This window comes from Dipodascopsis tothii (genome assembly GCF_038497935.1).
Source record: "Dipodascopsis tothii strain CBS 759.85 unplaced genomic scaffold V1510scaffold_6, whole genome shotgun sequence".
Classification (NCBI taxonomy): domain Eukaryota; kingdom Fungi; phylum Ascomycota; class Lipomycetes; order Lipomycetales; family Lipomycetaceae; genus Neoaidaea; species Neoaidaea tothii.
The window spans coordinates 72,009-97,230 of NW_027117990.1; the positions used below are offsets into that span (position 1 = coordinate 72,009).

At 67.7% G+C, this 25,222-nt stretch overlaps 12 protein-coding genes and 1 non-coding gene across 13 annotated transcripts; 5 read left to right on the forward strand and 8 right to left on the reverse strand.

The window, feature by feature from the left end:
- Nucleotides 1-1,074: 1,074 nt before the first annotated feature.
- V1510DRAFT_304730 (Cut8 six-helix bundle-domain-containing protein) lies at nucleotides 1,075-2,397 on the forward strand. The gene has a single exon (XM_066930699.1). It carries the CDS (start codon nucleotides 1,394-1,396, stop codon nucleotides 2,309-2,311), a length of 918 nt encoding a protein of 305 aa, XP_066790450.1. The 5' UTR covers nucleotides 1,075-1,393; the 3' UTR covers nucleotides 2,312-2,397.
- V1510DRAFT_412433 (uncharacterized protein) lies at nucleotides 2,341-3,201 on the reverse strand. Its single transcript, XM_066933068.1, has one exon. It carries the CDS (start codon nucleotides 3,047-3,049, stop codon nucleotides 2,390-2,392), a length of 660 nt encoding a protein of 219 aa, XP_066790451.1. The 5' UTR covers nucleotides 3,050-3,201; the 3' UTR covers nucleotides 2,341-2,389.
- Nucleotides 3,202-3,528: 327 nt separating this feature from the next.
- Nucleotides 3,529-4,221, reverse strand: V1510DRAFT_412434 (cyanate lyase C-terminal domain-containing protein). The gene is made up of 2 exons (XM_066933069.1): nucleotides 4,105-4,221; nucleotides 3,529-4,037 (listed from the first exon to the last, which is right to left on the reverse strand). The coding sequence occupies exons 1-2, from the start codon at nucleotides 4,111-4,113 to the stop codon at nucleotides 3,570-3,572; spliced, it is 477 nt and encodes a 158-aa protein (XP_066790452.1). The 5' UTR covers nucleotides 4,114-4,221; the 3' UTR covers nucleotides 3,529-3,569.
- A 305-nt stretch (nucleotides 4,222-4,526) lies between these two features.
- Nucleotides 4,527-5,225, forward strand: V1510DRAFT_412437 (uncharacterized protein). The gene is made up of 2 exons (XM_066933070.1): nucleotides 4,527-4,835; nucleotides 4,874-5,225. The coding sequence occupies exons 1-2, from the start codon at nucleotides 4,532-4,534 to the stop codon at nucleotides 5,197-5,199; spliced, it is 630 nt and encodes a 209-aa protein (XP_066790453.1). The 5' UTR covers nucleotides 4,527-4,531; the 3' UTR covers nucleotides 5,200-5,225.
- A 383-nt stretch (nucleotides 5,226-5,608) lies between these two features.
- Nucleotides 5,609-8,279, reverse strand: V1510DRAFT_304741 (WD40-repeat-containing domain protein). Its single transcript, XM_066930700.1, has 3 exons — nucleotides 7,987-8,279; nucleotides 7,790-7,931; nucleotides 5,609-7,396 (listed from the first exon to the last, which is right to left on the reverse strand). Exons 2-3 carry the CDS (start codon nucleotides 7,923-7,925, stop codon nucleotides 5,796-5,798), a joined length of 1,737 nt encoding a protein of 578 aa, XP_066790454.1. The 5' UTR covers nucleotides 7,926-7,931; nucleotides 7,987-8,279; the 3' UTR covers nucleotides 5,609-5,795.
- Nucleotides 8,280-10,264: 1,985 nt separating this feature from the next.
- On the reverse strand, nucleotides 10,265-11,923 carry V1510DRAFT_412446 (uncharacterized protein). The gene is made up of 5 exons (XM_066933071.1): nucleotides 11,266-11,923; nucleotides 11,005-11,234; nucleotides 10,809-10,972; nucleotides 10,633-10,777; nucleotides 10,265-10,600 (listed from the first exon to the last, which is right to left on the reverse strand). The coding sequence occupies exons 1-5, from the start codon at nucleotides 11,680-11,682 to the stop codon at nucleotides 10,306-10,308; spliced, it is 1,251 nt and encodes a 416-aa protein (XP_066790455.1). The 5' UTR covers nucleotides 11,683-11,923; the 3' UTR covers nucleotides 10,265-10,305.
- A 184-nt stretch (nucleotides 11,924-12,107) lies between these two features.
- V1510DRAFT_412449 (Acireductone dioxygenase ARD family) lies at nucleotides 12,108-12,830 on the reverse strand. Its single transcript, XM_066933072.1, has 2 exons — nucleotides 12,687-12,830; nucleotides 12,108-12,652 (listed from the first exon to the last, which is right to left on the reverse strand). Exons 1-2 carry the CDS (start codon nucleotides 12,714-12,716, stop codon nucleotides 12,134-12,136), a joined length of 549 nt encoding a protein of 182 aa, XP_066790456.1. The 5' UTR covers nucleotides 12,717-12,830; the 3' UTR covers nucleotides 12,108-12,133.
- A 1,070-nt stretch (nucleotides 12,831-13,900) lies between these two features.
- V1510DRAFT_401596 (Gti1/Pac2 family-domain-containing protein) lies at nucleotides 13,901-15,592 on the reverse strand (the record flags this gene model as incomplete). The annotated part of the gene is made up of 2 exons (XM_066932042.1): nucleotides 13,901-15,114; nucleotides 15,151-15,592. The coding sequence occupies 2 exons, from the start codon at nucleotides 15,590-15,592 to the stop codon at nucleotides 13,901-13,903; spliced, it is 1,656 nt and encodes a 551-aa protein (XP_066790457.1).
- Nucleotides 15,593-16,336: 744 nt separating this feature from the next.
- V1510DRAFT_t57 lies at nucleotides 16,337-16,418 on the reverse strand. The gene has a single exon. It is a non-coding gene; the product is annotated as a tRNA-Thr (tRNA).
- A 1,142-nt stretch (nucleotides 16,419-17,560) lies between these two features.
- V1510DRAFT_304837 (uncharacterized protein) lies at nucleotides 17,561-18,761 on the forward strand. The gene is made up of 2 exons (XM_066930702.1): nucleotides 17,561-17,972; nucleotides 18,003-18,761. The coding sequence occupies exons 1-2, from the start codon at nucleotides 17,908-17,910 to the stop codon at nucleotides 18,571-18,573; spliced, it is 636 nt and encodes a 211-aa protein (XP_066790458.1). The 5' UTR covers nucleotides 17,561-17,907; the 3' UTR covers nucleotides 18,574-18,761.
- On the forward strand, nucleotides 18,564-20,122 carry V1510DRAFT_304829 (glycosyl transferase family 21-domain-containing protein). Its single transcript, XM_066930701.1, has 3 exons — nucleotides 18,564-18,830; nucleotides 18,862-19,109; nucleotides 19,141-20,122. The coding sequence occupies exons 1-3, from the start codon at nucleotides 18,697-18,699 to the stop codon at nucleotides 20,055-20,057; spliced, it is 1,299 nt and encodes a 432-aa protein (XP_066790459.1). The 5' UTR covers nucleotides 18,564-18,696; the 3' UTR covers nucleotides 20,058-20,122.
- A 453-nt stretch (nucleotides 20,123-20,575) lies between these two features.
- Nucleotides 20,576-23,877, forward strand: V1510DRAFT_401598 (EXS family protein; the record flags this gene model as incomplete). The annotated part of the gene is made up of 3 exons (XM_066932043.1): nucleotides 20,576-20,589; nucleotides 20,740-20,758; nucleotides 20,794-23,877. The coding sequence occupies 3 exons, from the start codon at nucleotides 20,576-20,578 to the stop codon at nucleotides 23,875-23,877; spliced, it is 3,117 nt and encodes a 1,038-aa protein (XP_066790460.1).
- Nucleotides 23,878-23,992: 115 nt separating this feature from the next.
- On the reverse strand, nucleotides 23,993-25,173 carry V1510DRAFT_412464 (uncharacterized protein). Its single transcript, XM_066933073.1, has one exon. The coding sequence runs from the start codon at nucleotides 25,124-25,126 to the stop codon at nucleotides 24,122-24,124; it is 1,005 nt and encodes a 334-aa protein (XP_066790461.1). The 5' UTR covers nucleotides 25,127-25,173; the 3' UTR covers nucleotides 23,993-24,121.
- Between the last annotated feature and the right edge of the window lie 49 nt (nucleotides 25,174-25,222).

A 25,222-nucleotide genomic window follows, 5' to 3' on the forward strand; every position in this document is an offset into this window, starting at 1 on the left:
GCGGCGGCCAGGATGCGTACGGCGCCGGCCGCCCTGTGCCTGCGACGGCATGTCGATGCCGTGCGCTGCGGGCCGGCCGCAGCAGCGGCTGTGTGCGGTGACTTCTGCGGCTGTGTATCTGCGGCTCTGTGTCTGTCCGGAGGGCGGCATCCCCGACACAGTCGCCGCCGAACGCTATCCGCCGCAGCCCCCCCTGCTGACGAATCGCTCGGGGGGGGGGGTACCTGCGGGCGGTCGTGTGTCACAGCCCGCGCATGGCTGGCGGCTGCACTTCCACGCCACATAGACCTGATCCGGGCGGCGGTGCCCGCTTTGCAGCGTACGCGGTAGTAGTCGGCCCGGCGCTGACGGAATCAGCTGCTCCGGCGGATCTGACGAGTGGGCAGGTGGACCCGGTCCGGATCGGGTCTCATCGGGTCCGGGTCAGGTCTGCGGGTCAGATCTGCGGGTCAGGTCTGCGGGTCAGGTCTGCGGGTCAGGTCTGCGGGTCAGGTCTGCGGGTCATGCCTGCGGGTCATGCCTGCGGGTCCGGTCTGCGGGTCAGGTCCGCGGGTCAGATCTGCGGGTCAGGTCCGTGCGACGTCAGGTCTGCGGTCCGCAGGTCCGCAGACCTGCCGCTCAACCCGCCTCGCGCAGTCCGTCAACCCGCCACAGTCCTGATCTGCCGCCCAGTCCGCTGGCAGTGCTGCGACCAGCCCACGTCGCACAGTCCACGCCAGCCGCGTTGCGTACGCCGTCGTCTATTCGCCGCCTAGCAACCGCTACGTGTCGCGCCTCGTCTTGCTGCTCAATCGGCCCTCGACCGCTACAAGGGCCTGCCACGTCACTATTGTCGTGCGGCTCGTGCAGCACCGTCCCATTCGCGGGTTCCTGCAGCATTCGCGTAAGCGGGCCAGCGACAGCGGGCAGCCACAATTCGGGCGCAGCCAGCCGTCTAGCCGATCCGGACCAGCCCCGCAGCCAGGCCAGTGACCAGGCCGCCGCGCCCGGCCAGCCGGTGGCGAGCCCCCGTCTATTGGCAGTTACCCGGCAAGCGTTTAGGCCGCCTGAAGGAGATATATGTAAATACGGCCGTTGTCAAGCCAACAGACGTCCCAATCAGGCATCTTTTGGCCTTCCGTTTCTTGTTTGCCGCCGCCATCACCAAAGTCGGAGCAAAAAAATTGCTCTCCCGCGACCACACCAACTCCCTAGACATCCGCAGCATCCACGCTCGCATCCAGCATCTCGCAGCCGACAGTCCCGCACCGTCCGGCAGGCCGCCAGCATCCATCTAGTTGAGTGGCGCCGGCAGCCGGCACCACATCACCCCAGCGTCCAGCGGGCGCATCCAGGCCGCAGCACCACGGCCGCAGTCGCGGCCCCGCAGGCAGAGACCCGCGGCGCCGCCACCATGTCGGCCGTGCTGCCGCCGAACCCGGCCGTGCTCGGGTTCGCGTTCACGAGCCAGAAGGACGTCGCACCGGGCGCGCATGCGCCGTCGGCGGCGCTCAAGCGCAAGCACGACGACGACGACGACGACGAGATGACGTGCGGCTCGCCCGTGTCTTCGCCGCCGCTCGCGCAGCGCACGCTGCCCGAGCGCCGCCGTACGGCGCCGGTCGCAGCCAAGAAGCGCATGCGCACGGAGGTCCTGGGCCGGCCGCTGCCGCTGCACCGCGTGCTCGACTCGCTCGACACCAAGGCGCTCAAGGCGCTTGTCACATCGCTCTCGGAGAAGCACCCGTTCCTGGCCCAGGAAATCAACGCGATCGTGCCGCCGCCGGCCGTCAACGGCTCGCTCGCGCTCCTCCAGCGCTCGTTCGAGGCCATCCCGGCCGCATTCCCCTACAAGGGCGACCACACCGGCGACTACGCCTACTTCCGCGTGCGCCCGTTCATCTCCGACTTCATCGCGCTGCTGGCCGACTACACGCCCCACTTTCTCCCGCCAGTCGAGCAGCAGGCCGGCAACAGCCTGCAGTTCCTTGACGGCGTCACCGCGCTCGTCCACCGGCTGCCCGAGTGGAAGACCGCCGGACACAATTACCACAAGCACAACACCTACGACGAGCTCGCGCGCGCCTGGGTGGTGGCCCTGCGCGAGGCCGGCAAGCGCGCCGGCGGCGTCATGCTGCTCTACGGCGGCTGGCTCGACAAGGTCCAGAAACACAACGAGCTCGCCGGTGGCCGCCTGCATCCGGCCGTGGCCGCGGCCGAGGATGAGCTGGCTGGTCTGGGCGCTGCGGCCCCGGCCCAAGCCCCGGCCCCGCCCGCACTCGGCGCGGCCGTGGGCTCGCCGAGCCCGCGCCGCTTCGGCCGCTACTTCTAGCTGGCCCCGATTTTGTTCATTATCTGGCGTGCTTTGTTCTGTTTAGTCATCATTGAGAATATATTACATTATGCTACACTAGTCGAGCTCCATCGTGTCGTAGCCGTCCATCTCGTCGTCGCCCCAGTGCTCCTCGTCGGCGCGGGCGCGGTGCTTGGCCAGCGACTCGCCGATCACGCTCTCGGCCGGCCGGTAGAGCACCAGCCCGGTCTCGGCGTCGCGCGGCCGCAGCGCGCGCGGCACCTCGAGCTTGGCCCGGGGGCTGAAGCCCAGGTCCAGCCCGTCTCGCGTCGCTGCCGACAGCAGCGATACTGTGTGCGAGTAGCCCTGGCCGCCCGAGTCGCCGCGCAGCAGCGCGTACGGGATGTCGTTGAGCTTTTTTTCGATGTCGGGGATGAACACCAGCCGTCGGCTGCCGTGGTCGGCGTCGAGGCCCTCGTCGTCGTCGTCGTCGTCGTCGTCTGAGTCGTCCTGGAGGACCATGTCGCCGTCGTCGTCCGAGAGCGCACTGCCAGACGACGACGACAGCCACGCAGGCGCGGCCGCGCTGCCGGAGCCGCCCGACGCTGCCTGCAGCAGCGATGCGGCCTCGGGGCCCGTCAGCGACAGCTTGGCGAGCGAGTCCACCAGCCGGCGCCGCTTGGCGACGCGGCCGCTGCGGGCGCCGCTGCCGGGCGACGGCGGCCGCCCGATTTCGCCCGGCGTACGTGGGCGCTTGTTCGGGGTCGCTGTAGCCATTGTCTTGCGATCGACCGTGGTCTGCCGCAGTCGGCTACCTGGAGATGTCGGCGCCGTCGCGATCTGTCTGTCTCTGTTCCAGGTTGTTCTGCCCGATTCTCGTCGTCGTCGCGACCGGCTGGGAGTGCTTGGGGCGGGTAACTGCGTCACACGCACTCCGGGTAACTGCGCCGCGCCGCTTCCGGGTAATGGCGCCTGCCGGACGCCGCACTCTGTGCGGCTCATGCAGCCCGCCCCATCCGGCTAGCACCCGATAAGCGAGCCGGCGCAACGGCGGCCGCGAGCGGGGCGGGGTCCGCCAGACCCGAGTCACGGTGGGCAAGCGCGCTGCGATCGCCGCGACTCGTCTGGCCGGGCCGGGGTGTGCGGCGCGCGCGCGCCGGCGCAGTCTCGGGCGCGAGCTCGCGCGTGGGCGTGCGCGGGCTCGCGCGCACGCCGGCAGCCGGCAGCGGCGGCCCGATCGTGGGCCCACTCGTAGCATAAGACGTGAATTGCTATCATTACAGAGGCATTGCCGCATCTAGTACTTGATGTAGGGCAGGAACTTGCCGCGCAGGGTGATCTTGACCCAGGTGCCGTCGGCGTCAACCTCCTTCTCGACCTTGGACGAGAAGCAAATGGCCGACATGATGCCGTCACCGAACTTCTCGGCGATCAAGCTCTTGAAGGCGTAGCCGTAGACGAGCACGACCTCGTACAGGCGGTAGATGGTCGGGTCGCGGGGCGGCATCTCCATGGTCTGCGCACGCGACGGCATGAAGTTGACGGCGGGCGAGATGGACTGCAGGACGCCCAGGTCGAGGTCCAGGACCTCGCAGAGCTTGCCGAGCTCCTCGTCGTCCAGGGGCATGTTGCCGTAGAAGGCGGTGGCCAGGTAGGTCTCCGAACGGCCGATCGCCTTGGCAATCTCCTCGAACGTGAGCTTCTTCTGGATCTTGGCCTGGAAGAGGGCCTGGTTGGCCGGCGGCAGGTTGGAAATGTACGAGAGCTGGCCGTCAGTCAGAGTCGTGCGGGGACGGCCGCGAGCGCAGGCCGCCGTGCGGGCAGTCACTTACGTCAGCCATTGTGTGCGATAGAGGATGCGGACAAAGTGGCGGCGGCCTGGTATTTATGTCCCGTCCTGAGTCTCCACAGCATCACCACTTATCGGGCCCACGCTCGCCTGTAGACTCCGGCAAGCGGGCCACTGGCAGCGGGCGCTGTGGCGCGGTTCTAAGGTGGCTCAATGCTAGTCTGCCATCGCGTAGCCTATCGGCCGCGGACTGCCCGGCCGATAAGCGGCAACCTCCACCGGCCCACTGCCCGCCACGGCCTGCCACCGCAGCGCGCCCTGCGCCAGCCCACCAGCCGCGTGCCGCTGGCCAGTGCCGACCAGTAGCGCGCTGCAACGGCGGTCTGCGCCCGCGCGGGCACGGCTATCAGCCCGCGGGCCGCGGCCCGGCTGCAGGCCGGGGCCCGCACTGGCCCTCACGTATGCACAGCATGACTCGTTATATTATAGTACATCTAGGACAGCGCGCCGGCGGCCGCCGCGCCGCCGGCGGCACCGAATGTCACCGCCCGCCATTGCTGGCACAGGTGCGCCCACGACGTCTTGGTGGCCTGCCGCCAGGGCGCCGCGGGCGCCGCCAGCTCGGCCGCGGGCTTCCACGCTGCCGCGCGTTCGGTCACGGCCAGGCTGACCGGGCCGGCGGCGTGGCCGATGGCGATGAAGACCGGCGGCAGGAAGAGCAGCACCAACGAGAGCGCGAACGAGATGGTCCTTGTGAGTTGCATAGCCCTAGGTCTGTCTGTCAGCCTGAGCCTGCGCCCGTTGCCTCGTACCTGACAGCGACGCTCGTCTGGCGCCCACCGCTCGACGGCCAAGCGGCGGCCGTTGTGAATTTATAGCGGCTGCGCCAACGGGTCCACTACAACGACCGGCGAAACCTTGCCGGGCCCACGCCCGGGGCCGATGCACGCGGCTGCACGGGTGGCCCGCTGCACGCCAGCAGCCAGACCGGCGGCTGCGGCCAGTCTGGTCGCCGCAGCGGCCCACGTCGACGGCTCGCTCTGGCCGCTGCCGGGCGCTTGCCGGCGAGACCCGGCCCGACGCACCGGGTCGAACAACGAACCTTAATACGCCATTGGAACAAGGGGCTGGTTCGTAGCCGGGTAATATGCACGTTCGGAGGCCAGCCGCGTCCGGCACGTTGCGCCGCACGCCACGCGGCGGGAGCGGGGCAGCGCCGCACAAGGTGCGGCTCGAGCCGCGTGCTGTGCGGCGCGCGGCCGCGCCGCGCGTGCAGGATCAAAAGTACATTGAGCAGAGCAGATATCAAGAGATCACAAACTACAATCGAGCAAGCCAACAAGCAAGTACATGTAAACTAATTTGACAAACGGCAAGAAGTTGAAACGGGTTTTTTGAAGTAAACGACATAAAAGTACAGGAAAAAGTGAACGCGACAGACACAATAACAATGACGCGCAAACATACAGTCACACTCTGATCGTCCCAAAATTAGAAGGCAGTAGAAATATAAGCGGATAATCAAGACGAAAGCACACGGGCCAATCAAAACAGGCGCGGGCCGAGTAATATATAATCTGTCAAAATGAAACGCGCCGGGCGCCACCCGTGGTGCCGTCCGACCGTTGAGAGGAGTAGGAGCGCAAAGCAAAGCCTGTTGTGGGGCGCGGTCGCGCGGCCTGTCTTTGGCTGCATGCCGGACGCCTGTCGAGATCGTGCGAGCGTGCCGACGACTTACCGCAGCGGCTTTTCGTCGTGCAGCGACGTGTAGCTCCAAATACGCGCACGGAAGTCGCCGCTACCGGTGGCAAAAAGCTTGCCCGTGGGGCTGGGCGCGACCGAGATGACCGAGTTCTTGTGGCCCTGGAGCATGAGCTGGGCCTGCGCGGTCCGCGGGTCCCAGAACTGCACGCCACGGTCCTTCGAGCCCGAGAGCACCCACTGTCCGTCGGGCGTCAGCGCAACCGACAGCACAAAGTCCTTGTGGCCGGTGAACGTCTTGACGCACACGCCGCCCTTGTGGGCCGTGCTCGACATGCCACGGGCCGACTGCAGCTCCCACAGCTTGATGGTCTTGTCGAGCGATCCCGAGACAAGGTCCTTGCCGTTGGGCGCGAATGCAACCGAGTAGACCGAATCCTTGTGTCCATCGGGCGCCTCCAGGCGCTCAACAACGAAGCCGGTCTGGGCGTCCCAGACGCGAACGCTCTTGTCGAGCGAGCCGGCCGCAACAAAGCGGCCGTCGGGCGAGAACACCACCGTGGTCACACCGTCCTCGATCGACAGCGTCAGCACGCACTGGCCGTTGTCCATGTCCCAGACACGGACCGTGCGGTCACCCGAACCGGACGCAATCAGGCGGCCGTTGCGGGCAAAGTCGAGCGAATAGATGTCCTGCTCGTGACCCTTGAACAGGTGGCGGATCGTCTTGGTCTTGATGTCCCACACACGGATCTGCTTGTCCTCGGCACCCGTAGCCAGGTAGCGGCCGTCGGGCGAAAAGCACACGCTGCGAATGTAGAGGTCGCCCTCGCGGTCGATCGTGTCGTCCTGCAGGATGCAGATGCGCTGTCCAGTCTGGACGTCGTAGATCTGCGCGCTGCGGTTGCAGCCGGTAGCAACGTACTTGCCGTCGGCGCTGAAGCGCACGCAACAGACAACCGAGTGATGGTCGAGCGTGTGCATAAGGTCGACGTCAAGCAACCGCGGCGCCCGGTCGTTGTAGATCACGAACCAGTCGCTGGCCTGCTTCTTGTACTCGTTCGGCACCCGATCAAAGTCGAGGTCTGCCAGGTTGTTGCCAGCCGGGGGGCCGGGGCTGGCACGGGTGAGGTGGGGGCTACGCTGCTCGAGTGCGCGCGACTGCGGCGTCAGCTGTCCACCGGGAGTGGGCGCCGGGCCCTGGTGGTAGCCGTTCATGTAGCCCGACGAGTAGCCAGGCTGGGGTGGCTGACCCTGCTGAGGCGCCATCGACTGCGGCGGCACCTGGCTCATACCGGGCTGCAGACCGGGCGGCGGGGGCGGGCCCTGGCCGTGCATGCCCTCTTGCTGCGGCGGTGCTAGCGAGGGACCCGACTGGCCTGACATGATGCCACCAAAGACGTTGCTGGTCGACTGGCCGAGCGAGGGCGGCGGCGGTGCCTGGCCGCCGGCCATGGACGCCTGCGAAAGCATTGGCGCGCTGGCGGTCGGCGGAACATGGCCGCCCCGAGCCTCGAGTTCGCGTTTTAGCCGGTTGATCTCTTCCTCGTAGTGTTCCTTCATCTTGCGGTGGCTCAATTCCAGCTCGTAGATCATCGTTCGGATCTGCTGCATCTCGGCCACCTGCTGGTTGTCTGGTATGGTCAGCCTTGGTCCGCGGAATTGTCCGAGCGTGCTCGGGTGCCGCGCCCACACCCATAGTCGAATGCCATCCGTGCCGCCGGTGCGTTTCCACACATTTCCCGTCGCGTACGGATGCGGTGTTCGTGTGCCACCCCCCCATGGCAGGTGCGCCGAGAGGGGGTTGGGAGCGCGAGCTGGTAGCGTGGCACCAGTGCAGACCTCGCCAAAACGAAAAACAAAAATTTTGCGGTGGCACTAGCGGTGATATTGGGACTCGGCGGCGGTGTGTCATCGGCATGCGCCAAGCCACCTCAGCCACGGTGCGGCCACGGCGGCAGACTTGTCGGTGTGGTGCGGCGCCGCAGCAATAGAGGCCGCGCGGCGTGCGGCGCACAGATACTCACATTTGTGGTCGAACTCATCCTTGTGCATGCGGTAGAGGCTGGCCTCGTTTGCGATGGTGTCAAACTCCTGCTTGAGCGCATCGAGCAGCTCGTTCATCCGCTGGGTGGGCGGGAGGATGGCTCGTTGGTAAGACATGGGATACTATACAATGTTGCGTCTAACAACTGGGGTCAGCGGGTGCGATGGTGACACTTACAATTCAAAACATGAACGGTCGCAGGGCGTCCGAGGGCGTGCGGGCTCGATGGTGCGGGATCGGCGAAAGTGGCCGCGGGCTCAACGGCGACGATCGCAGGAACCGGGCGCAAACGGCCGGACGGTGCTGGGTCGCGGGCGAGATTCGACCGCGGGACTCGCGGGGGGGAATGGCGCCGGATGGAATTGGATGCACCGACAACGGCTGATTGCTGATTGATGACGACGGCTGCTGCGAGGACGCCGGTGTAATGGCGACGAATTCGGGCAGGCGGCGCTATATAAACCGTAAATCGTGCGGGAACAAACCCGGCGGATACTGCGGCGAACGGGACGGGGCCGGGGCACGATATTCGGCGGCTAAGGCGAAAATCGGCGGGCGGATGGAGGGCGTTGTGTGGTGGACAAGAGAAAGAAAGTAGAAAGGGCAGGAAGGAAAAGGGAAAAGAGAAAAGAAGGAAGAGGAGAGTGTGGGAAGGCTGGAAAGTCAAACGAGAATTAAGCCAGATAGCTGCTGGCACAACAACGCCAGAAGCAAAAAAAATTCTAAAAAAAAGAGAAAAAAAAAATTAATTCTAAATGGCGGCGGCAGGCTAAGAGGGACGAGACCCAGCGCAAACCCAAAACGACGAAGGGCGAGGAGCCGACCGGCTGCGGACGGCCAAAGATGGCGGTGGAAGGGGCCCGGGTGCCGGCAAGTGGTTGGATGGAACAGGTAACGCAATACGGGTACTTTGAGAGAGCCAATTTAAGTTGCAGACGCAGGACTCGGTACGGCGTGGGTGGACAGGGTACGCCGAGGTACGTGCGGTACGGATGTGCAGGGCGGGAGCAATGGTGCGAACGGAGGTACCTGTGTAGTATGTGGCGCGCGCGGGTGGTACCGTGGCGCGCAGGCCACGAGGGTACGGCCGGTGGGTGCGGCCAAGACTCAAGGGCGATGGTACCCGTAGTCCGGCGTGTTGTTTGTCAGTTGCAGGTACAGATGAGGTACCTCGCGGGCGGCGCGGGTACCGGCGGGGTACCGTGCAGGCGCAGCCGCGCGCGCGAGTTCGGCCGGCGGCTGGGCAAACCTTGTGTAGCAAGTCCAACAAAGATACGCCGGGACGGTACCGGCGCCGACGCCAGCGTACCTAGACGCACAATGCGCCAGCCGAGGCGTACCGCTCGATTGGGCGCGTGCCGACCCGGCTGCCATGCGGCGGCGCCCGCCTGGTTCGCCCGCCACGGTGCTATCCGCGGGGACCGGCTGGCTGTATCTGGCACGCATAGTACGTACACGCACCGCACCATTTCGGGACAAGCGCAGCGAGAAGCCACAGCGTGGGAACCGCATGATACTTTCGGGTACCCCCGGGTACGCTCCAGCATACCGGCTGCCCCGTGCCCACACCGCGTGCGGCCGCGCCCGTCCGTACCCCGCCGTACCTCGCCGTACCCGGGCCGTACCGTCGCTCGCACAAACTCTCGCTGTCGTGTTTCCCGCACATTCCATCCGCATGCCTGCGCCGTCTCTGACGATGGCGTCGCGAGCGCGTCCACGCTCTCAGCCGCCGCATTCGACGGCACGCAATGCCTGCCGCTCAAGCCACACCAGCGCCTACCTGGTGCCGCCGGGCTATCTCGTACTCCCCAGCCACCGTCGGCGATAACCCGCCACGGCCTCACGTGCACCCGTGGCGTTGTCCGCGCCCGGATGCCACATGACAGCTCGCCGATGACGTGCGCTGGCGGCACCGCGGCGGACCGCAGCGCCGAGCCCATGCCCGCTGCACGCCGGAACCGCTGCGGGACAGGCACCGCGCACTAGCTGCGGCCTAGCCGACTGCGCCGCGCTAGCGGCGCGGCCGCCGGCTGCGCGCAGCGGTAGCGGCCGCGCAGCCGACGGCTGCAGCTGTCGCGGGGCGGTGGGCGGGGCGATGCGGCGGAGCGCGGCCGGTGGCGTTCCGTGCGCCACGAGCCGCATTGCATGCGGCGCGGCCACTGGCCGCGTCCACTGCCGATCGTGTGGCTCAGGGGCCGATGCGGCCCGCCGCCAGCCGGGGCTTACCGAAAGCCGCACGACCTGCATATGCGCGCCGCACCGCCTGCAGGCGCACGGTCTCCCCGCCGCACGCCGTGCGGCTCGCTCTCTTCCCCGTAGATCCCGCCCCAGGCACGCCAGCAAGCGCTGCCCATACGCCCCGTCCGCGGCAGAGCCGCCGCCCTGGACCCACCGGCCACCCTGCCCTGCCGGCCCGCCTCCCACCGGCCATTCCCGTTGTCCGTCGGCCCGCCCGTTCGTGCTAGAGTACATATATTACGCTATCGTACAGCCCCGCTACTTGTCGTCCTCGCCCGTGAACATAAACTTCCAGTCCTCGACCTCCTCGACCGCCTGGCGCAGCTTGTCTTGCATGCTCTCAACGGCTTCCGAGCCAAGCAGCACGCGCAGCGGCGGGTTACCGCAGTGAGCAACCTCAAACACAATGTCAGCGATCTTTCGGCCGGACGTGCTTTGCCGCGCGTCCAGCCAGAGAATCATGCGTCGCGCATGCTCCGCGGGTGTGCCGCGATATACCGCCGACGACGGTTGGATCACAAAATGCCGCCACGGTGGCGACGGCTTGTCGGCGCTGCGGTCAGCTCGGCGTCGCAGTCAACTCACCCGTCTTGGCCTAGGACGCCAGGGTAGACCAGCGTAGCCGCGCAGCCCAGTGGCTCGAGCTCGTACGCAAGCGACTCGATCATGCCCTCGGTGGCCCACTTGGTGGCGCTGAACGGGCCCAGTCCGGGGATGCCGAGCATGCCGGCTGCGGTTAGATCGTCCATCGGCGCGCGTACCTATCGAGCTGAAGATGATGTAGCGTCCCCGGCTGCGCATGCGCATGTACGGCAGCGTCGTCTGGACAATGTGGAACAGGCCAAGGACGTTGGTCTCGAATTGGTTGCGCACGTCGTGCTGTTCCTGCTCCTCGCAGGGCCCGATGATGCCCGAACCAACGCAGCTGCTGTCAGCGCCGTGCGCGCGGCCACGTACTCCACCACCACGTCGATCCGGTTCCAGCGGTGCACGCACTGGTCGACGACGGCCTTGACCGTGCGGCGCTCGCGCACGTCGCACGTCGCGACCATGCATCGGTCCCGCCATTCAGGGTCGACCGGAGGCACCGACGACTCGATCGAGCGCGAGCACGCCATAACCAGGTCGCCCCGCGACAGCGCCGTCCGCGATAGATGCCGACCGAGCGCACCGGACGCACCGAAAATCTGCCGTTAGCCACGAAAAGCCTTCACGTACGATCCAGACATATTGCCGCGTCGGCGCCAGCGGGTCGCACGACGGCGGCAGCACCAGCGGCGGCCCGCCGCCGTGCGCGTGCGCCCCGTGGCTGCCGCCGTGGCCGCCCATGCTGCCCAGACCGGCCGGCAGCGGGCTGCTCATGCCCGTCAGGCTCGGTCCGGGCCGGAACGGGCTGCCCTCGCTCTTGACCGTCGCCAGCGGCGTCTTGGGCGCATACGCCGCGCCCACGCTCGGGCCCATCGCGCCGCGCCCGCTGCTGGCCCCGCTGCCGCCGAACGCGACCGGCGGATGCGTTGGAGTCAGCGACAGCAGCGATCCGGCAATCGCCATCGGCGGTCCGCCAGCGCCGCCTGCCGACGCCCCCGACCCCGCCGCGCCGTTTGGCATCGTCTGTCCTGCCGAGTACTTTCTCATCGCTCACGCTGCCCGTGCTGAACCCCGTGGTTGGTGTTGGACGGCGGGGAGCATTCGGTCCGGGATGGTGATCGGTGGGAGTGAAGTCTGGGGCGTTGTCGGCCGATGGCCGGGGCATCGCCGGAACACGCCGCCGAACACGCCGAAAGCCCCCGCGAGGAAGGGCCGGCGCGCTGCAGCCGGTGCGGCGTGCAGCAAGACGCAGGAGGCGGGCGTGGTGCGGCGGGGCGCGCTGGGCGCTGCAAGGCGCCGAAATGCGGGCGCCGAAACGCCGCAAGAGGCGCCGCCGCCGGCAAATTGGCAGCCCAACGGCCGCCAAGCGGGCGCGCCAACGGCCGCGGTCGCTTGGGCGGCCGGGCAGACTACGCGGAGGCCTCGGGGCCGTCAGGCGGCCGCGCCAGGCCCCTCCCGGCCCTCTGACCGTGTGATTCGGAACGCATATTCATTCTCTCTACGCCGACACGCTCGACAGGTAGTTCAGCCGGTGAACGTTGTTGTCGCATGGCCGCGGCAGCGGCGTCCACTTCGGCTCGTCCTTGAACAGGCGCATGGCGCGCACAAAGTCCGACGCCGTGGGCGTGAACCGGTGGTAGATTCCCGCCGGCAGGATCAGCAGGTCGCCCGCGGTCATGTGCACGCGGACCCAGCGGTCCTCGAGCGTGCGCACGTCGAAGAAGCCCTCGCCCTCGAGAATGTACCGGATCTCCTCGTCCTCGTGCAGGTGCTCCTCGTAGAAGATGCCGAGCTTGGTCTTGTAGGCCTCGGCCGATCCAAAGCCGTCGGGCGAGATCAGGACGCTGTCGCGGTTCTTGTAGTCGCGCTCGGCGGCGATCTTGTCGATCTTGGCGATGGCGTCGTCCGACGATGCCGTGCCGGGCTGCGACAGGTTGTAGCCGAGGACGCCGACGGCCTTGAGCGACTCAATCGACAGCTCCTCGACGTCGTCGTCGTGCGGCAGACGCTGGTCGGTCTGGGTCAGCAAACTCTCGGCCACGCGGACTTACAGGCTTGTTGTCGTGGTAGTACGCACGCATGATGCTCTGCCTGCTCGTCGGGTTGTGTGGCCGTTATATGTCGAGTGGGGAACCGAGAGAAAGAAAATTTACGTGATGAAGAGACAAAGACGGTGGGAGATGGCGACATTGCCACGCCGCACGCGAGGGGCCAGGCCCGCAGGGCGGCGGCAGTGCGCCGGGCGGGGATCACCGGTGGCGGCTGGGCGGCCGTGCGCGGGCGCGTAATGCGGGCGCTGTGAGTGGCCGGGCGGGGTTGCCAAGCGGCGTGACGGTACGGCCGGCGCGGTTGGCCCGGCGGCTCTGTCACCGCCACAACGGTCACCTGTGACGGCGGGCGGGCGGGCCGGCCGGCCGGCAGGCAGACGGGCGGCCAGGCGGCAGCGGGGCAGCACGCGGCCGCGCGCTGGCTGCGGGCTGCCGGCCGCGATCCGCGGCGATGGCGGCAACGCACGTGACGCGCCGCGGGCTGTGCGGCTCATCACGTGACAGAGTCTCGGCGGGCCCGTGCGCCGCCGCACCCCGTGCGGCTTGTAGAAAACAGATTGATTAGGACAAAAACCCAGGCAACAAGGACTAGATATGATAAAGATAAAGACTCCGGTAAACAATCGAATCATGCCGGGACGTGCGGTCATAACTATATAGCGCCCCGGCTGCAAGCAGCGCAAGAAAAACAGAGCAGAGAGCGGCGACGCCGACGCCGCCGCACACAGAAACAAACATTAACCGACCCGGCCTCGTATAGCACATTTCAATTTACAGGCGCATTCGCGGCGTACAGACCTAGATCCTGCGATGTTAGCCCAATCTCCAAGCCAGCAAAGCCTATTGCTAGCGACGAACTTACCTTCCAATTTCCCAGCGAACAAAAAGTCAAATAACAATAAAGAAATCAGTAATTAATCCTATTGAAACACTATCTTGACACGTTTTTTTACATTGACATGGCCTCTTTTTTGGTGGTTGTTTTCGCGTTGGTATGTTACACTGCGCGGTCGGTTTGGCGCCATCTCTATCGGAATTCCCTCTTTTTGTCTTTGGGTTTTCGTGTGTTTTTGTGTCTTGAGCCGACGCGGCGACGGCGTCCAGCCGCCGCCGGCCGCCGGCCCGGGCGGACGGGAGGCCGCTGCCCCGCCGGCTGTGCGCTCAGCCGACGGAGCTGCCGGTGTGGTTGGCGCGGCCGGCGCGGGAACGGGCGTGGATCACGTCCGGTTGTAATTCTTGTAGTCGCCCGACGCAGCCCGGGGGTCCTCGCCGTGCTCGTGCTGGGACCACCAGTCGGCGGCGGCGACGTGGCCGAACGGCGGTAGGCCGCCAGCCTGCTGGGGCACGCCAGCCTGCTGCTGACCGGCGGCCGCTTGCTGCTGCCCGCCGCGGTACATGACCGGGGCGGCCGCAGCACCCTGCGCGCCGTACGGGACGTGTCGCGGCTGCTCCTGCCAGCCGGCAGCGCCCTGGCTGCCGGGCTGCGGTGGTGCGTTGCGCGAGTACATCGAGTCGGCTCCCGGAAGGTGGTGGTACTGCTGCGACTGGTAGTCAGGGTAGTGCTGGCCGGAGCCGCCGCCGGCGGCCGGCTGGCCGTGGCCGGCAGCGGCCTGGCCACCAGCCTGGCCGCCGTGCTGCTGACCACCCTGGCCCTGCAGGCCGGCGCCGGCCGGGCCCTGGGCGGCAGCCTGCTGCGGCGAGGACTGGGCCGGCTGCTGGCGGCGGCCGTCGTACCCGTTCCAGCCGTAAGGCGCGTGGCCGGCCTGGTGCTGGAAGTCGCCGGCGGCGGACGGGTAGTACTTCTGGTCGCCAGCAGCGCCGGCGGCGCCGGCATGGGCCTGCCCGCTCTGCGGCATGTAGCCGTACGCCTGCTGGCCGTAAACCGGCATCGGTACGGGCGCGGCAGCGACGCCGCCCGCACCCGGGTATTGCCGGAACGAACTCGAGACATACTGGCGGCCGTCGTAGACCTCCTCGGGCACGTTCATGCCGATAACGTTCGCGTGCTGCTGATCGTCGCCGGCGTGACCGGCGGCCGGCGCCGCCTGACCCGCAGCCGGATCGGCTTCGTCCACGCCACCACCGTACATGCCCATGCCCTGGGTCATGAGGCCGGTGACGGCCGCGCCAGCGGCAGCCGAGTCCGCTGCCGCGCCCGATCCATCCGGCGGGATACGGAAGTGCTGCCTCTGGGTGAGCTCGGGTGAGATCGGCAGGTCGCGCAGCACGGGGTTCGTGCTCGGAGTCGAGAAGCTGCCGTGCAGGACATCCTCCGGCCGGTAGTACGACACCAGGTGGTGCGGCACGCCCTCAATGTTGACCGACATGGTCTTCTTGATCAGGCCGCCGTCCTTGAAGCCGTACGAGTCGACCAGGGATCCCACGAGTGCGCGCTCAGCCTCCGGATTGACCATGCCTCCAGCAGACACGGCTAAGCGGTCAGCAGACGCGCGCGCGTTGAACTTACCAGCCGGCCGATCGCGGCCTGGCGCCAGCAGGCCGCCGTCCTGATCCAGCGGGTACGGCGGGCCGCCCGCGGCTCCGCCCGCGGGTGCCTGGTACGGGTCGACTGCAGCCGAGAGGCGTTTCTTGCGGCGTGACCGCTTCGCGGCGCGTTTCTTCTCGCCAGGCGCGAATGGCTTCTCGAGTTGGCGGTAGACCAGGAAGTTGCCCAGAATACGCGACGGCGACCACGCAATGCCGTCCGTCCAGCGCTTGATCCCTGACCGATGTTCAGAAAAGATGAAGATGTTGCCCGAGCGGATAAGGTCGGCGCGCTCACGGTCGTGCGGCCGGCGGACAACATAGTTGAGCAGGCCTTGTGTGCATGCCTGGAACAGGATCAGAGCGTCCTGCGTCGTTGACACGTATCCCGTGTATGTGGCCGAGACCACCTCTTGGTCCGGCATGACCGATCGGATCACGTCAGGCCGGTGCGCCATGCCCGGCGATCCGCCGTCACCTGCGGGTTGTCCGCTCTGATCTCGCGCACCCCCTCGTCGGCGCGCAGCAATCACGTAGTCCTGCGCCTCGCACTCGGCGCACTGTGCCGTGTTCTGGCGTCTGCAACAATCGCGCGTGTTTGGGGCGCAGAAACGACCTTAATACTAGTTGGTCAGACCTGGCGGAAGGGAGAGAGAAAGGGAAAAAAAGAAAAAAAGCGGAAAACGAGCCAAAGTCTAATGGCCGCGCCAGTGTGGCGCAGTCGTGGCGCACGTCCGCTGAACCATAGAAACCGCGCGCCGTTCTTGCCGCAACCGTCGCGCCGCGTGCCGGGCCGCCGCAGGCCAGCCACGGTTTAGACGCTTCCGGCTAGCTCTGCATGCCGTGCGTGTCACATGAGTTACCCGGAACATCGCGGCCCCCGCCCCTCCGCCGTACCCTCCGCGCCCACACCGCGCTGGCGCGAACGCCAGCACTGGCCGAACTTTACGACGAACTATACAGCGAACTATAAAGCCAAAACTAACGTTAAGCGTCTTGCATTAAACATTGATTCAGTCCGCCGCCCGGGCCCTGCTAAGAGTCACCCCAGCCTAGGCCGCGCGCCGGCAGACTGCGGCGGGCACGTGTGACTGTCCGGCTGGTCTAGTCTAGGGTTTCTCTAGGGTTGATCGCCGCACTGCCACACCGCCGATCCTCGCCAAAAATATTGCCCCCTATCGGAGTCGAACCGATGATCGCTGCATTGCACGATGTACGAGTGCAGCGCCTTACCAACTTGGCCAAAGAGGCAATCTGACTGGGAGCGCTGTTCTGGCGCATAGTGCTGCGGGTGGGTCGGTGGTGCGCCCGTGGCGTTGCTCCCGCCAGCTCCTGCGGCGGCGCCGCAGCCGGCCACTGGCTACGCCGCCGCGGCGCCCGGGCGTCAGATTGACTTTCATCTCCGTGCACAGTGTTTGGTACCTCATCGAGTTACGGTGCCCCGTAACCTTTCGCTTCTGCGGAGCTGCACCCGTTTGAGCAAGTCCTACACATGTGACTTTGCGCCAGTGATTGGCCAGCGCGTATGACGCACCGTACGTCGCGTACGTCGCCGCACGCCCTGCGGCGACCGCACCGCCACCACGGCCACACCGCCGCGTCTGTGACGTGCTGGGCCACTCACAGCCGGCTCGGCACGGCACCTGCCGTCGCTTGCCTGGCCGCCGCCCATCGAGCGACCCACGTCGCCCGGGTCGGCCGGGTCGCCTGGTCGCTACGCGACGTGGGCAGGACCGGGGCCGTCTGCTCGCCACCACCCGTGTCGGCTGGGCCGCCGACATCGCAGCGGTGTCGGCGCCCACGCAAGCCGCGATCTGCGTCGCATTCCGCGCCCAGTCTGGACCCCGTCCCCCGCCCGCGCCGGCACACCCGACCCGACCAGCGCCAGTAGTCACGGCCTCCGTATGGCCTGCCGCCGTCACGCGTTTCACAATCTGCTATTCCATACCGCCGGCGTCTGCAGCCTGCACCGGCCGCCTGGTCCGCGACCCACCCCCGCGGACCGCCGCCCACCGCCACTGCGGCTGTCGCTCGGGACTGCCCTAGCGGCTACACCCGCAGGTCCCGTGTGCCAGTTCGCCGGGCCGCTTCAGCCACCAGTCTCGGCACCCATCGCTTATCTGGCGACGCGTGAAACGCGTCGACGCGTCGCGGTCTATTCTTAGCAGCCGCCATCACGTGTGCCCGGTGTCATTTGTTTACGGTCGTCTACGATCTTCCATCGGCATCTGCGCGGCAGCTTACTCGCGTGCGCTCGTATGTGCGTCCGCCGGCCTCGCGTCCGCCGGCGGCTTGGTGGGCGCTGGCCGCGCATTGGCTGACGTCGCAGCTGCTGATAGGCTGTGCGTTTTGCCGTCTGATCCGCACTCGACGCAGCCGCCGCCCTTGCCCTCTCGAGCAGGTCTGCGCGCGTCCGCTCGGAGCTGGCTCGGCGGCTGCCGTCTGCCCGGTCCGAGCCGCACGTCGGGTCGTCGGCGGTCCGGGTCCCTAGATCAGCCGCCGGTTTGGTTGTGTAACGTCGAGCCAGTTGTAAGGGCCTACGCTCTGTGGGCTGATTTGCCTCTTCGAGCGCCCAATTGGCCTCAAAAAGCGTACGCCAGACTCGCGATCTGAGTCAGAACAGCGCAGGCTTGCTCTGAACTCTGTAGGCTCGGGTCGACCGTGCTTTGGTTCGATTCTGCAAGGCGTCCGCCGTTGTACGCCGCTACAGATAGTCTCGGTTCACTATGAACATAAGCTCATGTTTGTAGTTAAACCAAGGTTTCGCTCAGGTCCCGAAAGCTTAGTACCAACAACAGGCTTCCTGTACGAACCTTGTGGGTGCCGCTGACGTAGGGTGCTGAGAGGACAGTCCGGCAGCTGGAGCTGTCGGCGACGATTGAGACCAGCTTTGAGGGCGGCTGTGACTCGGCTGTGCCGTCCCGAAAGCTGGCCAGAGGCTGGCGTACACCGTTCACAGGCTGTGACTGGCCAGCTTACGGCTGTAGAGCCGCCTACGGGGGCCAACGACGTACGTCGGTCGAGCGTAGGCCGTCAGGACCTCTGTGCACTGCGTGCGGCTCAAAGAAGACGCCAGGAGCCTTCAGATGACTCCACGGATGGCTGCCTGGCGATCGAACAGCGCTGGTCGCCGCCCGGATGGCCGCACAGCGCTCGCAGACCGACCAGAACTACAGTGCTGCTCTATAACGGCCTCTTTCGGGGCTCCGGCAGCCGTCGGTCAGTCGCGGTCGCCGTTTGGCGACTGCCGACCCACCAGTTAGACCTGTTTGTGGTGTGTCAGGCCACGACCGCGCCGCCGCTTGACCTTTCAGCCCCCGTCACGTCCAGCAGACGGCCCCAGACGCCCAGAAACTGCCTCCAGAGTGGCCAGCGCTGTCTGGTGTATCCATCGCCGGCCAGCTAGCCCGCGCGGGCTGCTGACGCGGCGTCGGCAGCGCCGGCACCGGGGACACCGGGCCCAAAGTGTAACGGCGTGGGCGGCTAGCTAAATTTTTTGCGACCGTTCCCAGACCGCAAGACAGCAGCGATGACGGCCGCACAGGCACAAGCCGGCATGGCCGCGAGCGGGTGGGCAGCCGGGGTGCCGGACGCGCTCGCGTCGGTGTACTGCGTGTGGTACCTGATGGTGACAGCGGTGTGCGCGATAGGCTACGATCAATTGTACGGAACGACCGGGGCGCGCTGACAGCAGAAACCGGCGGTTTACGCGGGCGCGACGCGCCGCGGTGGCCTCGGACAGCGATGCGCCGGGCGTGACGATCCTGCGGCCGCTGAAGGGCATGGACACGGAGTTCGAGGCGTGCATCCGGAGCGCGTTCGCGCAGGATTATCCGACGTTCGAGATCTGCTTCTGCGTCGACAGCGCGGACGATCCGGCGATCGCGGTGGTCGAGCGGCTGATGAAGGAGTACGCGGACGTGCCGAGCCGGCTGTTTGTCGGTACGTGGACGACAGGGACGCGCTGACGTAGGCGCGGAGAAACATGGCGTGAACCCCAAGGTCAACAACCTGAGCAGAGCGTATGCGGAAGCGGCGCACGACATTGTGTGGGTGCTCGACTCGAACGTGTACGTGACGCCGGGGGCGCTGGGCCGGTCGGTAGAGGCGCTGGCGCGGCCGCGGATCCAGCTGGTGCACCACCTGCCGCTCTGTGTGGACATCTCGGGCCACCGCGGCTCGCGGCTCGACGAGATGTTTCTGGCGACGGCGCACGCCAAGTTCTACGTGGCCATCAACACGGTGTCGGTGGCGGCGTGCATCACGGGCAAGTCGAACCTGTTCCGGCGGTCGGACCTGAACCGGGCGCAGCCGGACGGCATCCGCGCGTTTGCGCCGTACATCGCCGAGGACCAGGCGATCGGCGAGGCGCTGTGGGCGCAGGGCGGCCGGCACGGCATGACGGGCGACGCGGCGATCCAGCCGGTGGGCAACGTGGCGCTGCGCGACTACTACATGCGCCGCATGCGCTGGCTGCGCGTGCGCAAGTACATGGTCACGGCGGCGACCATGGTCGAGCCCTTCACCGAGTGCTTCCTGCACGGCGCGCTGGGCTCGCTGGCGCTGCGGCGGCTGACGGGCGTGCCGGCCGCGCCGGCGTTTGCCGTCCACGTGCTGGTGTGGTGCGCGCTCGACTACTGGCTGTACTGGCGGCTGGCGACGCGCGGCAACGTCGAGGCCGGGCCAGAGACGCCGTACTTTGCGCGGCCGGCGTTTGCGCGCGGCAAGCACACGGCGCGGTCGTGGCTGGCGTCGTGGCTGCTGCGCGAGACGCTGGCGCTGCCCATCTGGCTGAACGCGATGGCCGGCCGCCAGCTGATCTGGCGCGACCGCACGTTCTATCTGCGGCCGGACAACACGGCGGTGGAGATTGCGGACGATAGACAATAGACGAGCCGCACACTGTGCGGCGCATTACTCCGCCGCACGCCGTGCGGCGCCCTGCGCGGCCTGCACCCCTGCGTCGCCGCGCGCCGTGCGGCTCGTGCGGCGCGCTACCCCGGCCGGCGCCGCAGGTCACGTGAGGGCATCGACTGCTGTCACTTTGCCTTTTGTAGCTCACTAATTCCCACTTCGGCTAGCGCGTCTCTTGTCTGAGGCGAGACACGAACACGTTCGGTTAGCACATAGCGTTTCTAGCCAGAACAGGAAGGCGCCCACCGGCTGCCATACGCCAGCCATCGCAGCCTGTGCCTTCAACGCCTTCTCTCATTTGTCTGCGCGCCTTGACAAGATCAAACACGGGCATTCACGACGCCGTCATTGGCCCTGGCAGTTCACTGTCCGAACACTTGGCACCGGCGGCTTGCCAGATTGAGGTTCGACAGCCCGACGCCCAGACTGGTGGATCTCAGCCTTTTTAACGCCTGCGCTGGTTATCACGGATCGCCGGGAGACGACTGGTAGCCATGAAGTTCGCTCGGTAAGTGCAAAGGCGCCCGCGCTGCGGCTGGCGGCGACGAGGCGGGCGGATGGACGTGCGCGTGGCCGTGGCCGTCGCGCGCGCCCGTCGGCGGAGCCTGTCGGCCGCCGTGCGCAGATCACGGCCAGGCAGGACCCAGCTGACAAGCAGGTATCTCAGCGACAACCTGGTACGTCTGGCGGAGCGTCCGCAGCTCACACACAGGTCCCCGAATGGCGGCTGCAGTACCTCGACTACAAGGGCGGCAAGAAGCGGCTCAAGAAGGTCGCCCGGGCGGCCGCGTCGTCTGAGACCGCGCGGTCGCCCGGCACGACCGCGTCGATCTTGGGCTCGGACCCGTCGAGTCCGGCTATGGGCCGGTCGGACGTGCACGATGAGAACTACGGCATGACGCGGGCGCGCGACTGGGCGCTCAACCAGCAGAGCCGGGCGACCGAGACCGCTGCGCGCAGCCCTCGCGCGCCCAGCCAGCCGCAGATCACGGAGGAGCAGCTGGGCGTGACGCCGCAGCAGCTGCTGGGCGGGTCGTCGGCGCCGATCCCGATCTCGATCCCCGGCTCGCCGCGACCGGAGGACAACAAGCAGCAGTACGGCAGCCTGATCGCGACGCCGCCGCGGATGTCGGCCATGGCCGCGGCCGCGGCCGCCGCCGACGCCGACGACGAGGCCAAGCACGAGGCCGGCGGCGAGCGCAAGCGCGGCGGCCGACGGTTCCCGCTCTCGCGGCTCGCCACGGCCGTCCGCGCCGACGAGGACGAGGCCGACAGCCCCGGCTCGTGGGCGCTCGGCACGCCCGCGCTCGGCCCGGTGGCCGACAACGAGGAGCGGCGCAAGCGCGTCAACAAGAAGCGGTCGCAGTCGGTCACGTTCTCGGCCGAGCTGCTGCCGGAGCCGTACCCGATCAGCGCCGAGGCCAAGTCGTCGTCGGACGAGTCGGACGCGCCGACCAAGGACGCCGTCATGTACAATGCCACGCCGTTCCTCGAGCCCGAGGACGCGCCCGAGCTGCCGGTGACAGAGCCGAGCGCGCTGACGGACCCGTCGCAGCGCGACTTTGTCGAGTGGCTCGACAGCCAGTTCCACAAGATCGACCACTTCTACCAGACCAAGGAGCGCGAGGCCGTCACGCGCTTCTCGCTCATCAAGCGCCAGCTGCACCTGCTGCGCGACCAGCGCATCTACGAGCGCGAGCAGGCCGCGCAGCTGGCCGCGGCAGAGGCGGCCGCGGCCGGCGCCGGGCTGTTCCACCGGACCGGCGCCCGCGCGGCTCAGGTCGCGCGCAAGCTCGACCTGCACCACCTGCCGTTCGCCCCCCGCCCCCGCGAGGACGCCGGCAACCGCGACTACAACCGGCGGCAGCCCACCGAGGTGCCGTACCACGTCGCCCGCCGCAAGCTCAAGACGGCTATCGTCGAGTACTACCGCGGGCTCGAGCTGCTCAAGTCGTACCGGCTACTCAACCGTACCGGCTTCCAGAAGATCACCAAGAAGTTCGACAAGACCGCCGGGGTGCGTCTGTCGCCGTGGTACATGGAGTCGGTCGCCAAGAGCTACTTTGGCCAGAGCGAGGTCGTCGACGACCTGCTCAACCAGGTCGAGGACATGTTTTCGCGGTACTTTGAGCGCGGCAACCGCAAGCACGCGGTCGAGCGGCTGCGCACGCGCGAGATCCCGGAGCAGCACTACTGGACAACGTACCTGTCCGGGCTCTGGCTCGGCCTGGGCGTGCCGCTGTTCGTGCAGGCGATCGTGTACGGCCTGCACGACAGCCAGGGCATGCGCGCAACCGAGGTCGCGTTCCTCTTCCAGCTCTTTGGCGGCGCGTTCCTGATGGTGCTCTTTGCGCTGCTCTTTGGCGTCAACTGCATGGTCTGGACGCACTACAAGATCAACTACCCGTTCATCTTCGAGTTCGACCGCCGCCACTCGCTCGACTACCGCCAGTACCTCGAGCTGCCGTCGTTCCTGTTCTTCTGGCTGTCGCTGTGCGGGTGGCTGTGCTTCGCCAACTTCTGGCCGGAGGCGCTGCCGGCGAAATGGTACCCGCTGGGGTTCGTCGTCGGCGCGCTGGCCGTGATCTTCCTGCCGCTGCCGCTGGTCTACCACCGGTCGCGCGAGTGGCTGCTGGTCGCGCTCTGGCGGCTGCTGCTGTCGGGCCTGTACCCGGTCGAGTTCCGCGACTTTGTCCTCGGCGACATCTTCTGCTCGCTGGCGTACTCGGTCTCCAACATCGAGCTCTTTTTCTGCCTGTACGCGCACGACTGGAGCCCGACCGCGCGCTGCGGCTCGTCCACGTCGCGGCTGATGGGCTTCTTCAACGCGCTGCCGCCGATCTGGCGCCTGCTGCAGTGCCTGCGGCGGTTCGCCGACACGCGGTCGTGGTTCCCGCACCTGGCCAACGCGGTCAAGTACTCGGTCACGATCGCGTCGACCGCGTTCCTGTCGGGCTGGCGGATCGACCGCACGCCGACGCAGCGCGACCTGTACATCGCGTTTGCGCTGGTCAACTCGATCTACTCGTCCGTGTGGGACCTGTTCATGGACTTCTCGCTCATGCAGGCGCACTCGAAGCACCCGTTCCTGCGCGACGAGCTCGCGTTCAAGCGCCCGTGGATCTACTACACCGTCATGGTGATCGACCCGGTCCTGCGCTTCAACTGGATCTTCTACGTGATCTTCCCGCAGGACCGGCAGCAGTCGGCCGCGCTGTCGTTCCTGATCTACCTGGCCGAGACCGTGCGGCGGTTCCTGTGGATCTTCTTCCGCATGGAGAACGAGCACTGCGCGAACGTGGGCGCGCTGGCGGCGTCGCGCAACCTGCCGCTGCCGTACGACGTGTCGCAGTCGGTCAACGACGAGGAGCTGGACGAGGTGCTGACGGCGCGGTCGCCGCTGATCACGCCGTCGCTGCGCCACACGGACGAGGAGGCGGTGTCGACCGGCCGCGACGCGGCCAGCTCGGCGCACATGACGCCGCGCGTGGTGGCCATGGTCGTCTCGAGCGCGATCCGGTCCGCGCACACCAAGGACTTCGAGCGCCGCCGCAAGCACTCGCACGCGTCGCCGGCGCTGAGCGGCGGCAAGCCCAGCCTGAGCGACGACGACGACGACGACGGCGCGGCCTCGGCCAGCACCGACGACGCCGACAGCGACAACGACCACGCGCTGCCGCTGCCGCGGACGCCGTCGCTGGCGGGCAGCCGGTCGTCGCGGGGACACCGGACGCCGCGGACGCCGCGGACGCCGCTGATGCGGACGCCGACGCTGCCGCGGACGCACGACGCTTAGACAAATGCATTTGGAGGACACGAGCCGCACGGCGTGCGGCTGCGCCGCGCGCCGTGCGGCGCTCCCGTAGCCGGCCGCGGCGCCGCACGCCGTGCGGCGCCGCTCAGCCGCACGCCAGCCGCACGCCCCGCGGCGCGCCTCGGCCCGCCCGCGTCCGTCGCCACCGATCTACGCGACCGCACGGCCACAACCGGGCACCGCCCACCCCGCGTGGCGCCTGCCCAGTCGCGCCGGTTGGGTACTCTCAGGGCCTCCCCAGGCGCCAGGGCAGCCAGGCACGGCCGCCCACGGCCACCCGTAGCCGCCTGCCGGACGCGCTGGCGCCTGCGCCCGCCTCCGCGCGCCTGGCCGTGCCCCGCGCGTCCGCCGTGCGGCCCCGTGCCACGGTCTGTCTCGGCCGGCGTGCTGGCGCGGCGTGAGGCTCAAATGTGGACCAGGCGTAAACCGCAGGTGTAGACGCCGACCTTAAAAAAACATCACCACCGGCACAACCTCGTCCAGATCGCGGCTCGCACCGCAGCACAGACGCAATTCCGGCCAGGACCGACATCAGGACACTCTCGCACGGCAGCCGCACGCAGCCGTCCGTTGATGTCGTCTTCGCCGACCGCGTGGACCGGCCAAACGAACAGCATTCCTGAGCGGGCACCATGTCGGACACGCACACAGCGGTCCTGCCGCCGGGCCGGCCCAGCGTGCCGGCCCGGCGCCGGCCCGTTGGCTCGGGCTCGAGCCTGAGCAGCCTGACGGGGCTGCGCGACTCGCGCGTCTCGGACTCGGCGATCGGAATCGCGATCGACTTTGCGTCGCCAGCAGACGACGCCGGCGACGTGTCTCTAACCGAGGCCATCGAGGGGCTGGCCGTGCCGGTGCGCGCGCGGCGGCCCGCCGACGGGCTGTCGACACGGTCGTCGTCGTCGTCGCTGTACGCGTCGTCAATCTCGTCCATGGCGTCGTCGGTGCGGTCCGAACACTCGGCCACAGTCTCGTCGGCTGACCGGTCGCCGCCGCCGGCCGACGCAGAGCCGGCCAAGGCTGTCGAGGTGCCGCAGCGCGTGTCGTCGCTGGCCGTGGACGTGCCGAGCCCGCTGCCGATCGAGACGCGGCCGGCGACGGCGCCGACGCTGCCGCCGCCGGCGCCGGTCGCGCGCGCGCCGTCGCCGGCGGGCTCGATCGGCCGCGTGCCGGTGGGCCGCCGGCCGGTGCCGGTGCGGACGCCGGTGCCGGCGCCGCGGCCGCTGGCCGCCATCGACTACAACAAGGCGCGCACGGTGCCGCTTCCGACCCAGCTCCAGCAGAAGCTGCGGCAGCCGCCGGCGCCGCCGGCGCCCGCCGCGTCGTCGCA

Excerpts from the sequence above, each read along its gene's own strand:
- V1510DRAFT_304837 (XM_066930702.1), top strand. The coding sequence starts at position 17,908 with ATGTTTGTAGTTAAACCAAGGTTTCGCTCAGGTCCCGAAAGCTTAGTA. Across the intron at positions 17,973-18,002 it reads GTACCAACAACAGGCTTCCT|GGTGCTGAGAGGACAGTCCG; the intron begins GTACGAACCTTG and ends CCGCTGACGTAG.
- V1510DRAFT_304730 (XM_066930699.1), top strand. The coding sequence starts at position 1,394 with ATGTCGGCCGTGCTGCCGCCGAACCCGGCCGTGCTCGGGTTCGCGTTC.
- V1510DRAFT_412433 (XM_066933068.1), bottom strand. The coding sequence starts at position 3,049 with ATGGCTACAGCGACCCCGAACAAGCGCCCACGTACGCCGGGCGAAATC.
- V1510DRAFT_412449 (XM_066933072.1), bottom strand. The coding sequence starts at position 12,716 with ATGCGTGCGTACTACCACGACAACAAGCCT. Across the intron at positions 12,653-12,686 it reads ACTACCACGACAACAAGCCT|ACCGACCAGCGTCTGCCGCA; the intron begins GTAAGTCCGCGT and ends TTGCTGACCCAG.
- V1510DRAFT_304829 (XM_066930701.1), top strand. The coding sequence starts at position 18,697 with ATGACGGCCGCACAGGCACAAGCCGGCATGGCCGCGAGCGGGTGGGCA. Across the intron at positions 18,831-18,861 it reads GCGATAGGCTACGATCAATT|AAACCGGCGGTTTACGCGGG; the intron begins GTACGGAACGAC and ends CGCTGACAGCAG. Across the intron at positions 19,110-19,140 it reads GCCGAGCCGGCTGTTTGTCG|GCGCGGAGAAACATGGCGTG; the intron begins GTACGTGGACGA and ends GCGCTGACGTAG.
- V1510DRAFT_304741 (XM_066930700.1), bottom strand. The coding sequence starts at position 7,925 with ATGTCTTACCAACGAGCCATCCTCCCGCCCACCCAGCGGATGAACGAG. Across the intron at positions 7,397-7,789 it reads GGATGAGTTCGACCACAAAT|ACAACCAGCAGGTGGCCGAG; the intron begins GTGAGTATCTGT and ends TGACCATACCAG.
- V1510DRAFT_412446 (XM_066933071.1), bottom strand. The coding sequence starts at position 11,682 with ATGAGAAAGTACTCGGCAGGACAGACGATGCCAAACGGCGCGGCGGGG. Across the intron at positions 11,235-11,265 it reads CGCGGCAATATGTCTGGATC|ATTTTCGGTGCGTCCGGTGC; the intron begins GTACGTGAAGGC and ends GGCTAACGGCAG. Across the intron at positions 10,778-10,808 it reads CATCATCTTCAGCTCGATAG|CCGGCATGCTCGGCATCCCC; the intron begins GTACGCGCGCCG and ends ATCTAACCGCAG.
- V1510DRAFT_412464 (XM_066933073.1), bottom strand. The coding sequence starts at position 25,126 with ATGGCGGCCAGCGGCCGCGGCGCCGGCACCGGCGTCCGCACCGGCACC.
- V1510DRAFT_412437 (XM_066933070.1), top strand. The coding sequence starts at position 4,532 with ATGACTCGTTATATTATAGTACATCTAGGACAGCGCGCCGGCGGCCGC. Across the intron at positions 4,836-4,873 it reads TGAGTTGCATAGCCCTAGGT|CTGACAGCGACGCTCGTCTG; the intron begins CTGTCTGTCAGC and ends GTTGCCTCGTAC.